Genomic DNA, 15,395 nt, shown 5'->3' on the forward strand with positions numbered 1-15,395 from the left:
GGACGGGTGCAGGGGGGTGGGGGGTGGGGAAGGCTCTGAAGACCCCGCGCCAGCAAATCAAACTGCAGTTAACACAAGCCTCACAGCAGTGAGGTGTGAGTTTGTCCTGTGACGTCTGCTGGGCTTGCAACAGAGAACTCCCCTCCAGTTCCCGGACTCCTCAGGGGCAGCCCGGGGTCTGTGCTCAGGCTCAGCTGCAGGTGCCTCCCTCCCCCAGGGCAGAAGCACAGAGCCAGGATGGCGCTCTCCCCCGCCGGGGGACGCAAGCGTGCATCCGAGTCAGAGGGCCTTCCAGAACTTTCACACGAAGCCAAGACCAGGACCAGGACGTGCTGGGGAGGTCACGAGCATTCTCTCCTGCCACACAACCTCCCCAGGATGAAATGACACGGCAAGCAGCACTTGTGGGCGGGATTGGGGCCAGAAGCTAAAGGGGGTCCAGGTGATTGCGTTAGACTCTGAGGCCGAGGAGCAGGCATCTTCTAACCGGTCACTACGTTTCCCACACTGTTGCCGCAGACGCCTGGACGTGTGTGGCACCTGCGCTTCCGTCTCCGGGTGCCCGGCTGGGGCGGCATCCCTGGGCTCGGCTCAGGGGGAGGGGCGCTCTCTAGTTTGGGAGGAGAACACTTCCCGGAAGGAGGTGGGCCAGGAACGCCCACTTCCCCGGAAGACCTGCCGTGCACTCAGGGGCCCGGAGGGAGGCCTGCGCAGGCCTGGTCCTGGGCCACTGCCTAGAGGAGGCAGCCCATGGTGGACCCTGGATCCCCCTGCCGCCAACGCTCTGCCTCCTGGTGGACCGGGTGGCATTTAAGCACAAACACTCGTGAAAACTAGCTCCTTGTGTGCGGCTTGTGAGGCAAAGTTGTGCCGAAGTTCTCGTGACTAAACGCTGCTCCTCACCGCCCCCCGCTCTCGGGCCCGGGCCAGCTCGGTGGGCATGTCGCAGACGCCGCCGTCAGCCCCCAGTCGCGGGGGTCACGACCTCTCCTCTGCCCGCCCGACTCCACTATTAAAGCCATGCTTCAAACTGCCATGTTGTTTTTAATTTTTAATCTGTGCCAGGATAAAACAGGATTTGACCAAGCTCCCAGCTCCCGCGCTGCATGGATGTAGCAATTTTATGGATCAGAGTTTTGTTTATATTTGCCTAAAGCCCAGAGGAGGAAAGAAATCAAATCCACAGATCAGCATGTATTTGAAAGAGACGTTTTAGGATTCGGGGAACGTTTCTGTCACTCATTTTCTTAGGAACAGCACCCAGTGGGCCCGGGGAGGCCCTCACGGCAGGAGCGGCTGGAGGGGAGAGCCAGAGAGCCGTCTGGGCGTGCACTTGGCAGACAAAACAGAAAGAAAAAAAATCCAGCCTCATAGTTTATTTGTAGAAGAGCACGTTGACAGAAACAATTTCTGTTTTGGAAAATAAACGTATGGCTGCATTCTGGGAGCAGGGGCAATATCGTAACGGGTGATGGGAGGGGACTCGCGACTCTCGAGACACATGGTCAAGGGACACCTTAAAACGCCAAACAGAACGTTACCTTGTAACTCTGTCCGCCAGGAGACACGTCTGAGCACATCCAGCCATCCGCAAACTCACGAGACACGAGACTTACCCGGAGCACGATCCATGCACCAGCCCATGAGACAGAAAACCACGTTTGTCCAAAGGATGGCTCAGAGCTCATCAACTGCACTTGTGGACGAACTTCCAGGAAGCAGAGTCTGCCCGTGTCCTTCCTTTCTTCTCTCTCGAATCGAGTACTGTGTCCGGATCAAGGAGATGGCCCCCACGCACCCGGGAGCCTTCCACACGGCGGCCGTGTCCCGTGGAGCCGACACGGGGTGAATCGGTGGGGAACATGCTTGCAGAGGTGGCAGGCAGTGCCCACAGCACAAGCTGTGGGGTGGGGGGCTCAGCAGGACGTGTGTGGAGCCGCCCCGCTCTGCAGCAGGGACGCGCCAGACCCCTTCACCGGGACCGCCCAGGCCCCCTCGTCCCTGCTCCCCGCGAGTGCCCGCCGCAGCGTCGAGCCTGGGATGGATGATGCGAGTCACGGTCCCCATGTAGGTAAGCTAGAAACCCCCCACGCCCCCACGGCCGGTCCCTCTGGGGCTTCCCTCTGAGGCGCACGGTTCCCGTCCCCGCAGGGGCAGGAGAATTTTCGCGGCTTTGCTGGTCACGGATCTCCTTCCATTAGCGGGATCTCTGTGAAAGGAGAGACGGTTACTAGTCTGCCGCAAGGACCGGCGGTTAAAAGCTTTATTAAAACATCTGTAATTCCTGGTGTCAGAAGAAACTGTTAAGTTCCACATATCCGTTAATAATCACGGAAACTACTCCTCTGTATGCTGTCTCTTTGTTGAAAAACCTTCCACCAGCTCATGAAAAATAAAACGTTAAGACTTTAACCATGTGCCCTTAGAGGTCAAGCCAGAAGGGCAGGATTCAGGGACACGGCGGCAGTGGGCGTGCGGGAAGGAGGCCAGGCTCTGGGCAGCTATGGCCACGGCCTGGACTGGCGCTCCCATGTGCACGGGGCTCTGTGAGCCTCCCTGGGGAGACACCCTGGTCTCTCTACCGTGAGCTGCGATTGCCAGGCACGCATGCCTGTTACTTCACGCCTGCTGGGAGCGCCCACGTGCACACGGCTTCTCCAGGGCCACCCTATACCGTGTGCACCCGTCGCCTGATCATGTGCACGGTGACCCTGTCTCTGAGTGCTTCCAGGGCCCCGTCTAAAGCAGGGACGGGGAAGGAAGCATCCTGGTTCCCATGGACACGACAAAACCAAACGCGGGCCTCCACAGCCGGCGTGTGCCTCCTGAAGTCTCAGCTACGGGCTCATCGAGGGGGACCTGACGGCCTCATTTGAGGCCTTATACTCAGGGAGAGCGACAAGCGGTGGTTCAGGCCGCAGAAGAGGCCAGGTGTGGGGCAAACACTCACCGTCTGCGATGTCGATGCCCGGGCTGGTGGATGCCGCCTCTCCCGCCGTGCGGGCCCCCATGTCAGTGCTGTCGGGGCGCGTGCCCCCCGGGCACACGGAAGGCGAATACAGACTCTGGAGCAGCTCAGAAGAGCCTGAGCCACCATCACAGGGTTCTGACCCCCCCGGGCCTGTGTCTGTGTCCCTTGAGCCGGGGTACGCTGGGGGGCTCTGGTCATCCACGGGCAAGCGGCAGCCCTGGCCCACAGAGGCCAGGTACCCGGGGCCTGACGCCCTCATGCCTCCGCTCACAGCCTCGTCGTAGGACGGAAGCATGACAGGCACGCCGTCCACCACCACGAAGTCCGGGTCACTGCAGGAGCTCTGCGGAGGCCCCCTGTGCGAAGGAAAGCAGCACCCACAGATCAGACAGCAGGTCCCTGCGGACCGAGGCCACCAGTGACCGTGTGCCCCTGACAGCTGAGGAGCCTGCGGGAGGACCAGCCTCCTTCCCGGGCCCCCTGCGGCCCATGGCGCTCTGCCCGCACTGCGCTCCGCCCGCAGCGTCCTCCTCTGTCTTGGGCCCCCGCGGCCCCCTCGGGCTTCCTTCTCCCCGTCTCTGGCCTCCGTCCACTGGGCCCCCACAGGGCCCCTTGCGGAGCCTGCTGGGAATGGAAGACACCTCAGACCAACAGGAACCCAGGACCCCACGTGCCACCAGGGAAGGGGGACCCTGTGCTGCCTATGCCACTTCGTTCTCGGAGTTTTAGTCAAGGTAGAAAACGGGAAGAAAGGAAAGTTCCAAGCCGTGTCTCACCACCTGACCCGTTACATGGGCCCCGCTCCACCCCCCAACCCAGCAGCCACCTGAACCTGAGCCATGTGGGGCCACTGGAAGGGGCCGAGGTCCGTGTGGGGGGTCCCCGATGCGGCACCGGCTGCTGGCCTCGCCCCTGCACGCCCCATCACCCTGCAGGCCCTGTCTGACCACCTCTCTGCTCCTGACCCCCTCGGGGCCCCAGTGGCTGCGAGCGGCCAGTGGACTGGCTCCTCTGAGGGCCCCCGGGGCTGAGTGACGCAGCCCCAAGTAAACCGTCCGGGACAGAAGACAGCCCGGCCGGCGGGCAGACCCTCATGGTGGCAGCAGGGCTCCAAAGCCCAAGGAAATGCCATGCCGGGACGCAGCGTTGGGGGAGGGCAGCGCCAGGCCCAAGTCTGCGGACGTTTGGGGCGCATTCCAGAGAGCGAGGAGCAAGGCCCACTCCCCGGGAGGCAGGGCAGGGATGAAGGACGAGCTCGCCGTGAACCTTCAAGAGGCTGCTCGCTCTCGTTCGGGTGCCCTGGACAAGCCAGCCCCCTTCCTCCCGGGCCTCGCCCTGTCCACGGCACCCCCACAGTGCTCAGCCCCCATGTGCGCTCATTGCGTGGTTCTCCAGGGTCCACACGCGTGCGGCCCGAGGAAGAGTCCATCCTGGGCTTGCCCCAAACAACGCAGTCTTCTATCTGGACAGCTGAGTGGCTTTTTGGCTGCTTTGGCCGTTTCCAAGCACCCCCATGTGCCATAAACCACGACGTGTGGGTGAGCCCCCCTCTGTGACCCCTGGGCCTTTTTAGACGCTGTAATTGCTCATGATGGAACACAGGCTGTGGTTACTAAGCTGTGCTGTTGAGGACAGAGACAGCAAGACAGAAGCTCCCGGCATCTCTGCAGGGGCTTGGCTGTGGCACTTCACAGGCTGGGCCGGGAGAGGGGGCACCTGCGGGGTCGGGACCCCTGTGGCCGGGCAGGTGCATGGCTCAGCGGCTCAGCAGCAGAAGGCCAGAGCGGGGCGTGAGGTCCAGGGCGGAGGCGGGCAGGTGCCGTCCCTCCCTCCTCACCCGGCCGGGACTGTGAGGGACGCGGGATTTTCCAGGAGCCTCCTCCTCCACCATCAGCACCCCCTTTGCAGGGGGGCACACACAGCTCTGGGGTGGGCTGTCCCCGTGGGCAGACAAATGTCTTTTCTGGAAGCGTAAGGTCCCCGAGGGGAGGCCAGCACAGGGGCCCGAGGACGCTCAGGACTCCGTGGAGCAAGGTGGCTAAAGGCGGCTGGCGTTGGGGAGGCTGGCCAGCGCCCTGCCCTCTGCCTCAGATGGCCGCATGCTCGTCACCCGGCTCTCCCAGCAACACCTCCTCCTGGGAACGTGGCCGCCAGCAGCCGCGGTGATGGCTGTTGTCGCCGAGGAGCTGGCCTACCTGCTTCCGGACAAGCTCCTCTTCCGTGATGACCGAGGGGAGGACGGAAGCATCGGCCCGAGCCTCTGCGCACAGGCGGGGGGGGCGAGTGGGTCCTGTCCCCTACCCCACGCCTCCTCCAGAACCCCATCTTCTTCCAGAGACTTACAGGCACACCGTTCTTGAACCTCTGTTGTGTCACACACCTTCGCCGCATCTCCTAATTCCGTGAATTTCTTACCCTCCCTGTGGGCCGTGGGCCGTGTGCGCATGATGGGAAAGGGGTCCTGGGGGTCCTGCCTGGCAGCAACCCCGACTCTGCGTGCCCCTTCTCCACACCCCACGGCGCCTGGGGCTCACGTGGAGGTGGGGGAGAGGGTGGGGAGCCCCGTCCAGCCCGCGCTCTGACCCCAGACGCCCCACCGCACCCCAGGAGCCTGACCTTTGACCCTCTGCTCTCACCACCCACCTTCAGAGGTGCTGAACCCCAGCACTCACCTGGGGGGAAAGTGGGCCTTGAACTTGGTCTGGAACATCCTGGCCAGGATGACGAGCACCAGCACCAGCAACACGCTGGTCGCCGTGAACGCCACGATCTTCCATGTGGTCAGGAGGGTCTCGTGGCTGCTGGGCCACGTTTGCTCTGCCAGGGAGAGAACAGAGCGGCGTGTGAGGCTTCCAGACTGGGATGGCCCTGTGTCCATTTGTGGGTGATCTGGGAAACAGCATGCTTATCGCGTGCGTCTGGGGGCTCGCCGCATCCGGACCCCACCCCCTGCGCTCCGCCCGCAGCATGGCCTCTGCAAGCCACCCACAGGAGCATGCTCCCCACGGGGCTGAGAGCCCAGTGCCCAGCCGGGAGCACTCCTGCTTCTCTGGCAGGGGGAATGGGGGCCCGAATGGGGGTCCGTCTCCCCGGGGAAGCTGTGTTTGCAGCACACCTGGGCCGGGGGGCGGCAGGCCAGGGGGAGGGGGTCCTGGGCTTGTGGGCTGAGTAGAAGAGAGGGACAGAGGAGTAGAGGGGCGAGCCTCCCCACCGCCTCTAGCCGTCAGCACACCTACGGCAGGGGCAGCCGACAGTGAGCCTTCCAGAACGGTTCCCATCCCTGGGGCCCAGGCCGCCGTCTGCCCCCCGCCGTCCTCCCTTCCTGCTGCCACCTCCACAGGCATCCTGTTCTGGCTCCCGTTGCCGTTCGTCGGCCTCCAGAGGCCCCGGGTCACCAGGTGCTGCCCCCGCATACGGGGGCCGGGGACTACGTCTTTAGTGATTGTCAGTACTCTGGCAGGAAAGGCCGGGGCGAGCGGGCAGGGCTGGGCATGCGGGAGACAGAGGGTGGCTGGGTGCTGGTGCCCTGGTCTGCGCCCCGTGCTCACCACCCGGGCTCCTTAGGTCAGCGGTAAGGCTGGTCTGCTAGTCACTTGTTATGAACTGAGAGGCACGGACGTTTGCAAGTGGCCTGGGCCTTCCTACATGAGAACAGGTGTTCTGTGTGAGGACACCCTCTGGGTTCTGACATGTGTCCTCACACACAAGAGAATGGCTGGGTTTGGGCCACACGCGTGGGCTGAGGTCCCTGTCTGTGGGCGGGACAAGGCTGGGGGCAGACAGAGCGGACCCTCCTTCCCCAGGGATGGGAACTCACAAAGATGAGTCTCTGCGCCGTGTCCCTGACCCTTGTGTGGTGGTGGTGGGGGTGGAACACGGCCGGCGGCCACCGTGTGTGGCGTGGCCCGGGCCGTGCACGCTCACCTGACTGGATGCAGTAGACTTGGTAGGAGGGAAACCACTCCCCGTACTGGCATGTGATGTACTTGTAATCACTGGTGAGGCTGTAGCCGGGGTCGCAGTAAAACTCCACCACGGTCCCGTGGTTGTAGCGCTCACAAGGCCGCGGGTGGCACACGAAGTCACCGTGACTCACGGTCGGAGGCAGCGGACACACTGAGGCGGCGGGGAGAGCTGCGTCAGCACCACGTGCCCGCCGTCGGGCCATCAGGACACAGGTCCGGCGGGAAGGGGCGTCTGCATGTGCACCACCAGACCCGCGACCTGTCCCCGCGGGGTCACCGGGAGCCCACTGAACATGCCGAGCCCCCGCGGCCGCCACCCAGCGCTGTCGACCGCTTGGTAAAGCAGAGGTTGGTCTCACGCGGTAGGGAGTGTGCCCGTTTCACGAAGAGTGTTAAGCGACCGTGTTAATGGCACGCGCCGTTCTCTGCCCGACCACCAGGTCAGTACCGTTAGGCTATTCGTGGATGAAGCCCTTACTACGGGGCCTGCCGGCCCACGCCTGTTTGTGCGCTATGGCAGCCATCTGGGGCTGTCTGCATCCTGGGTGTCCTCATCCCGATCCCCATGTGCCCTGCGGGGGCTTGACCCAATCCTGCCGGCTGCGTGTGGACCCCGGGCAGGCTGCTGATGGGGGAGCAGGCATCGCGCGGGAGGAGCCTGGATTGGGGCTCGGTTCGGCCCCCGCGCATGTGTGACCTCCCGTGGGTCACGTAGCCTCTCCCGGCCTTGATGTTCTTCCCCGTACAATGGAAGCCTATTCTACCCTCCACGATTTATGGTTTTTCTGACTCTTCTAGTCTTCGATTTTAGGGGAAGGAAAACGTTTTCAGTTTCCCCTCAGGACTCAAAACGGCCAATCTGCTTAAACGTCCCCAGGAGACAAAGCACAGACTACCACGGCCTGCTTCACATCCACACCTGCGGAAGCCCCCTGCCCGGCCAGTGGGAGCCCCCACATGCAGGCCGCTTGCGCAGGGAGGCCCTGGGGCCCACTAGCAGTTGGACCCCCGCGCACAGAGCCATCTGGAGGTGTGGGGTGAGAGGCCCCTACAGACCCTCTTCCAACCCCGCAGAGAACAGGCAGTGAGGTCTTGTGGGCTCTTTGCAGAGATGGGGAAGCAGAAGCTCACGTCCCCGGTCTGAGCTCTGGCCCAACGCCGGGCCAACCGAGCGACCCCCAACAAGCTGCTTCTCACCGGTGAACCTCAGTGCCCTCGCCTATGAAACAGGAGAGTCTGGGGGCTGTTCTGACATCATGGAAGTGGGCAGCCAGGGACAGCCAGGCCCCAGGAGCCAGAGGGATGCCTGCACAGGGACTGCTTATGTGCTGGTGGAGAAGTGGCGGCAGCATGCAGCAGCCCTGCTGCTAAGCTGGGACCGGGCAGGTGTGTCCTGCAGGGGCCGGAGCCCGGGGAGACTCCGATACCACCTGGGATGCCCCAGGGCCCGACTTCCCTGCCTGCCCAGCCTGCAGGCTCCATCTAGACTGGGGGAGGCGGGGAGCCAGCTGATCAGGGGCCTGGGAGAGGCGGCCTGCCGGGCAGTGCCGGTCGCAGCTGGGGCCTGAGGTCGCAGGCCCAGTGTGCCTCATGAATGTGGCGTCAGGTGCAAGCAGGCAGGGTCAGGAACAGAGCCCCGACTTCGAGGCTGAGGGGTGGTCACCGCCTTCCCAGAGCCACCCAAGGGGTCCCATCCCCAGTGCACGGCCGGTTCCACACACTGGGGCTCTGGTCAGACACACCACCTCCAGGATGCCCTGAAGCGTCCCTGGTGGGTGAGCGAGGTGGCCGGTGAGGAGGAGGGAGAGGGTGAGGCGCCAGCCAGTCTGGGGATGCCGGCAGAAGTGTGGCAGGTAAGGAGCTGGTGGGGCTCTGGGAAGCGCCTTCCCGGCTGCACGATCCCCTGTGCCCCAGAGGGATAGGCCCGGTGGGGAGCGTCCACATCTGTGGTGAGGCCAGCCTGGCCGTGACCTCTGCCCAGGTAGCCCCTCCACAGCCCAGAGCCCCCACAACGCTGCGCCCGGGGGAGGCCCTTTCTGTGGTCAAGGGCACATGGGGCCGTGGGACTCTCTCCCAGCAGGCACTCTGAGCAAGTCCTGGAGCCACTCGGGTCCAAAACTACCAGAATGTTTCCAAGGCCCAGAGAGCCATGGTCTCGGCAGCACTCCCTGGCCTTGGCCTCAAGGACAAAGGACCATCCGTGTCACTGCATTAACTCCGAGGCTCAGGGTCCCACGACGTGCTACAGAACGACGAGGCTGGACTGATGAACCATCCAGCAGGGAAACCGAGGCAGTGGGGCACAAAGGGGCACGGGCTGCAGACGTCCCCAGATTTACGTGCAAATCGCAGCTCTGAGCTGATGAGCTCTAGCATGCTGGGCGGTGTGTTTGAGTTCTTGGGGTTTTAGCTTCGCCATCCGTGTAATGAGGGAACGATTCCTAACTCCTTGGGTGCCTGTAAGGATTGGGAGCAGCCCAGCTGGGCACCTCCAGGCCCTGATGCAGCCAGGACCCCCCACCCCACGTATGCAGTCTGATACGTGTCACAGCCACGTCTGCCCCGAGGCCACATGAACACCCCTCCCTGCAGAGGCTTCAGTCCCGAGGCTGGCAGCCGCCACCTGGTGCAGATGCACGTGCTGCCGAGAGGAAACACCTACCTTCACACCTTGCAGTGTCTGATGACCGTGCCTGAACGACCATCAGTTTTGTGGCAAGGGAACCCCCACCCTGTGTCCTGTCAGAAGCCAGGACGGACGACGGAAGCATTAATTATAACCTAGTGAACTGCGGGCCCTTCCTCTCTGTCCTCCCCCGAAAGGCAGATGCATCTCTAGGTGGAAACCGTGATTTCTCACCTCTCGTCCTGGTTTGCTTTGTCGGCACGTGGTGTCCGCTCCGGCCCAGAGACGGGACCGATCACACCACACAGCCCACACGCCAGACCTTCTGAACGAAGGGCCTTTTCACACTTTTGTCTTGACTGTAGTCTTTCACTCATTTTTTTTTAAAGATTTTATTTGAGAGAGAGAATGAGAGAAAGAGAGAGAGCATATGAGAGGGGGGAGGGTCAGAGGGAGAAGCAGACTCTCCGCTGAGCAGGGAGCCCAATGCAGGACTCGATCCCGGGACTTCAGGATCATGACCTGAGCAGAAGGCAGTCACCCAACCAACTGAGCCGCCCAGGCGCCCTCACTCAGTTCTTAATTCATTTGTTTAACACAACATTTTTGGATAACCACTGAAACTAGACCCTACGTTGGTCCCTACCCTCCTGGGGCTTACCGAAGACAGAGTAAGTAACCAAGGGACTATTTCTGTGGCCGGGCAAGGCTCTCCACCCACTGAACAAAACATTCCAGCCTCACACACTCACCTGCGGGGGTTCAGTAACCAGGGTGGGAAGACTCCAACATGCAGCCCGGGCCAGCTTCCTTCCCTGAGGGGTGGGCCAGGGAGCCGCGGCCATGCACGCAGAGAAACAGAGAATCCACAGTGCTCGGGCCCCATGAGGAGGCAGCCCCGAGGGACACACGCCAGGGGGTGAACGGGGCCAGGGATGAGAAGGAGGAACAGGAAGGAGAGGCTGTGGGTGGACCGAGCCGCCAGGGGGGCAGGTCCCCGTGGTCCCAGGCCCTCGTGTGGATGCTGCAAAAACCCTGCAGTGCTCACATTTGCGGGTCGCCCTGCTCGGGCTGAGGGCACCCAGACAGCAAGTAAAGCATCACTTCTGCTGTGTCTGAGGGCATCTCTGGGAGAGATTCACATCTGAATCACGGACTGAGGAGATGGCCCTTCCCAGTGTGGGGGCATCATCATCGTGTGAGGACCTGACAGAGCAGAAGGGCAAAGGGGGTGAACTTGCTCTGCACAACTGCGTCCTCGGACGCTGGTGCCGCTGGTGCTCAGGCCTCCAGACTCGGGCGGAATCACACTGGTGGCTTGCAGACAGCACATCGGCGGGTCCTGGGGAGTCCCGGCCTCCTCGATCTCACACGTGCACGCAGTAGGTGTATATGCACTGTGATCACGGACATATACACGGTATGTGCGTGTGCACATATGTGCGTGTACAGTACATACATCTGTACTGTGGTTACATATACGGTACGAACATACACACTGGAGTCATGTACACACAGGATACACACACACGCTGGGACCGAATATGCGTACACGGGAGGCATATACACACCGATGGTATCCGTATACACCGTGCATATGTACGAGTGCTGTGTACGTACAGTATGCACATACACCGTGAACCCACATATCACATGGTGAACACGATCACAGGTACACACGCAGGAGTGCATGCACGCACACTGCTGCCTCTGCTTCTCTCTGGAACCGACGCCACAGCTCCCCCACCTGAGCTCCAACCCCACCCTGACTCCACAAGTCAGAGTCCTGCAAACGGAGGTCGGAAACCGCCTGGGCCTCGCTGGAGACTCAGCTCTAGTCTTCCCCGTTACCCCCAGAGCCCCAGGCCCCGAAGCCCCTGCCCCAGGGCGGTCGGAGAGCCGGAGACACCGCCCGCCCATCAGCAAGGCCCTAGATGGCTTCACGGCACCATGGCAGAGCGCAGGGGGGAGGCGCGGACGGCGCAGGGTGCCTGGGCGAGAGCAGTTCAGGGACGGTTTGTCTGCAGGCCCAAAGGCCAACGCCGGTACTCTGACCGTGTGCTTCTAGTCCACAACATGAGGGACCAGATGTAGCAATCTGACTTCCAAGGTGACCTTGGTGCAACATCCAAGACTGTTTTCCATTTCTACCTATTGAAATACAATCTTAAGGGCGCCTGGGTGGCTCAGTCGGTTAAGTGACTGCCTTCGGCTCAGGTCATGATCCCGGGGTCCTGGGATCGAGTCCCGCATCGGGCTCCCTGCTCTGCAGGGAGCCTGCTTCTCCCTCTCCCACTCCCCCTGCTTGTGTTCCCTCTCTCGCTGTGTCTCTGTCAAATAAATTTAAAAAAAAAAAATCTTTAAAAAAAAGAGAAAGAAATACAATCTTAATACTGTTGTATGTAATCGTCTAAAGTGGGATTCATATTAGGTCTTTGACTTTATTTTTTTCTATAATCCACTTTTATCCAATGTTTTACAGTTATCGGTCTATAACACGTTAGAAAACAGAAACCAAACCGCTGGTTCTCTCAGTGCTGGCAGATGAGAGGCTTGGGCACAAGGAACACATGATGCCCATGGAGCAGCAAGGAGCTGGTCACGGGCTGTGCACAGGGCCAGGCACACAGGAGGGCCAGTGGGAGGCAGGGAGAGTGGCAGGGACGGGCCCCAGGTCCAGAGAGGGGGTGGAGGGGCTGCCGGGGAGGAAGCCCAGGGTCTAGCCTGTGTGTGCTAGATGCTAGGGGAGCAGGGACAGACACTGCTCAGGGACGGCCAGTGCTAACATGAGACAGTCTGCCGGGAGCAGGGACAGCAACGGTGAAGCCGTCATGTGGCTCAGGCCACAGCCAGGAGAGGAAGGAGGTGGCCTGGCCCAGGACAGAGGCAGTGACCGTGAGGAGCACAGGATGGGACAGACTTCAGTCTGTTCCCAAAACAGGACTGGTGAGGGTTGGAGTCTGGGGTCGAGGGTGTCTCCCAGATTTCTGACATTGGCGCCTGACAGATGGTGGAGCTCCTCACCAGGACGGGTTGTCCTGCTGGGTTTGCTCATCGGTAGGAAGTATGGCACCAAGGTCTGGCTTTGCATGGGCCCGGCTGAGCTAAGGGAGCTCTCCACCCGGGTTGGGGCAGCCATAGAGAGCGTCTGCAGCTCGCCTGGAACTCAGGGCTCAGGAGCACAGAGATCAAACCCCAGGGTGGGCGAACTCCCCTGGTGGGGGGGTCCCAGTCAAAATGCTGGAAAATCGGCCGGGGGCACAAGAGTGGCCGAGGGCCCTGTCACCGGGGCCAAGGGTGGAGAGCGTCTGGGGAGCAGGGTGGCTCCTAGCAAGTGAGAAAGCTGGGAGAAGAGTAACACCTGACTTGGCCACACTGAGTCCCTGGGACCTCAGCAGAGGGATGCCATTTAGGAATGAGCTGAGGAGGAGACGGGTGGGTGCGGACGGTGGTCAGAGGTCTGCAGAGCCCACAGAGACGCCCCTGACACCAGGGCTCTGAGCACAAGGACTAGACGGGGGCAGGGCAGGTGGAAGGAAGCCCCCGAGGGGGCAGACTGGCTCTCACGGCGGGACACGGGGTGGGGATGCAACAGAGCTGTGGGTAGGCTGGTGGCCACAGGCAAGTCCCTACGGAGGACTGAGGGAGGCCACCTGCGGGGGAGACCTGGCCTGACCATCTGGTCACTCGCCTCAGGCCTCAGCCGCTGACCTCTCTCCAGCCTACAGGAGAACAAGTTCGTAGAGTCTGTGCCTCGTGAACACAGAACGTACCATGGGGGCAGAAGCGCATGGGGCACCACCCTCGGTAGCCGCTGTTTCGGGAACCCCCTGAGCCGCGAGCCCAGGTGTGCTGACCAGTGCTTCAGGGCTCGTCCTGTGGGAGGGAAGGGCCATCCCTCAGTCTGCGCGCCCAGACAGCCTGCCTGTGGTGCTGGCGCTGGGGGGCTGCTCACCACCCCACGGTCGTGCCAGCTGACATGACGAATGCTACATCCAGACTGAGCCATGAAACACACCGAGCCTCAGGCTGACCACAGCAGAGACCACCCTGGGGATCCCAGGAGCCACACCCTGAAGACAGCTGAGCCCCAGTGACTGGCCGGCCCACGTGCACAAACACCAGCGCGTGAAGATCCACTTCTATTCCGGTGGAGCCACGGAACGTCTCTGGGGACGCGCTCACATCCGTGGCCTACCACATTCTCCCCGGGGCAGAACAGTGCCGTGCGCCCGCCCAGCTGCTCCTGCCGCCCCCCATCCATCCACGCTGCATCTGAACTGTGTCTCAGTGACGCACGTCAGCGGGTCCTCAACCTGGTTGCACGTGGTGTCACTGGGGAGTGCGGTCTGGCGGGTCTGGGCCGGGTCCTGGGCTCGGCCAGGTCCTCAGGGCCCCAGGTGGGTCTAACAGGTGGCCCGATTTGAGGGCACAGGCTCTGCGGCTGCATCAGACACTAAGACACCCCCCCCCCACCCCACAGCTGGCTCACGGCAGTGTGAGAACGAGGTGGCCGTGGTGTCCACGGTGGGTCTGCAGCTTCCCCCAGACCCATGCTTTCCGACTGCAGTCCACGGACCTGACCGGCAGCTTGTGGCTCAGCTGGGAGCCTGGAGAAACGCCGCAGCTCAGCGCCATCCGGCAGGAGTCCCAGGCGAGTCGGACAGTCTTTTCCTGGGGGAAAGCTCTGCGGCGAGCTCGCTCTCTCTGCGCCAGGCTGGGGAGCGTGGGGACGCGGCAGGAAGCCGGCAGCTCTGAGGGGCCAGTGCCAATCATCCCAAGGCACTGAGCATATTGTCTGAGCAGTCCCCACGAGCCGGGGGCGCAGCCCTGCTCGCGACACACACAGCATCACCACACCCCTGCGGTCAACGGGCCGGTGGGCTTCCAGTAATGAAAACTGCCATGGCACCGGCTGCCCCCACCACTCTGCATTTGGGTAATGATGCCAGGAAGCCAGACCAAGCCCCTCCAGGCCCAAGTCCCAGGTGTTTCCAGGGTGACCCCTGGAACTTTGCTTTTCGCTCAGGGAAAGTCAGTAAACATCACGCAGCACATTATTGTCTCCACTCTGGTTCTGCTGTAACAACACGGAAGGCCAGTATACGTATCCACCCAAGGAAGGAAATGGCGATGAGGCTGGGGTTCTGCTTTTCTCTGGGCTGCAGGGAGCCTGGCGTTTGCCTGCTCAGAGCCATGCTGATGGATCAGCTAAGATCAATACCGCACAGCAGCCCTGAGGGGGGCTCCCATCTGTTCCGCACTGTGGAGCCGCCACGTCGGGGTCCCCGAACAACACAGCACCTGGGAGAGGTAAGGACACCAGGTGCATGCGGCTGCTCGGCCTTGTCTGCGGGGAACGCTGGCGGCAGCTTTGGGTTTTGATGAGGCTGCTCTTCTCTCTTGGCAGCGACTGAGCGCCGACGGCCAAGTGGGCGCAGCCTCAGCCACCGCAGGGTAAGCAAAGCACGAGCCACCGTGTGTCAGCCTCCTCGCGCCTGTGAACCTTTTCCAAAAGGATTCCTGCTGGAATTGGGGCATCTTACTTTTCTGAAAGGGGAAGCAAGCAGAAGAGCAGGATGAAAAGGAGCGTGTCCCACAGGCGCAGAGCATGCAGAGCCGGCCGGCAAACCCTCCCACCGTCGACCCCGCCCGGGTCAGTGGGTCAGGGTGTTGTGGCCCTGTTCAAGCTCTTCCACCACTAAATTAACGTACTGAATTTTCTGAACTTGAAACTTCTCATTCCTGCTCCTCGGAAATCCTCGCAGACGAGAAATAGGTGCTTGGACGGTGAGTTCGCGAGCGTGGGAAGCGACAGGCACGCTTTGCGCCA

General features: G+C 61.9%; 1 protein-coding gene across 1 annotated transcript in view; it reads right to left on the reverse strand.

Annotated features, from left to right (window-relative positions):
- Window positions 1-2,023: 2,023 nt before the first annotated feature.
- The window catches only part of SUSD4 (sushi domain containing 4), an 82,921-nt gene continuing 69,549 nt past the window's right edge, over window positions 2,024-15,395 (reverse strand). The window contains exons 6-9 of the mRNA XM_035008636.1: window positions 6,896-7,087; window positions 5,644-5,788; window positions 2,951-3,327; window positions 2,024-2,209 (exon numbers count right to left, since the gene is read on the reverse strand). Of these exons, the coding sequence (XP_034864527.1) occupies window positions 2,181-2,209; window positions 2,951-3,327; window positions 5,644-5,788; window positions 6,896-7,087 (743 nt within the window). The 3' untranslated portion in view covers window positions 2,024-2,180. The remainder of the gene's footprint in view (window positions 2,210-2,950; window positions 3,328-5,643; window positions 5,789-6,895; window positions 7,088-15,395) is intronic.

The sequence above is a fragment of the Mirounga leonina genome, unplaced genomic scaffold, assembly GCF_011800145.1.
Source record: "Mirounga leonina isolate KUSES-001 unplaced genomic scaffold, KU_Mleo_1.0 Mir_152, whole genome shotgun sequence".
NCBI classification, from domain to species: domain Eukaryota; kingdom Metazoa; phylum Chordata; class Mammalia; order Carnivora; family Phocidae; genus Mirounga; species Mirounga leonina.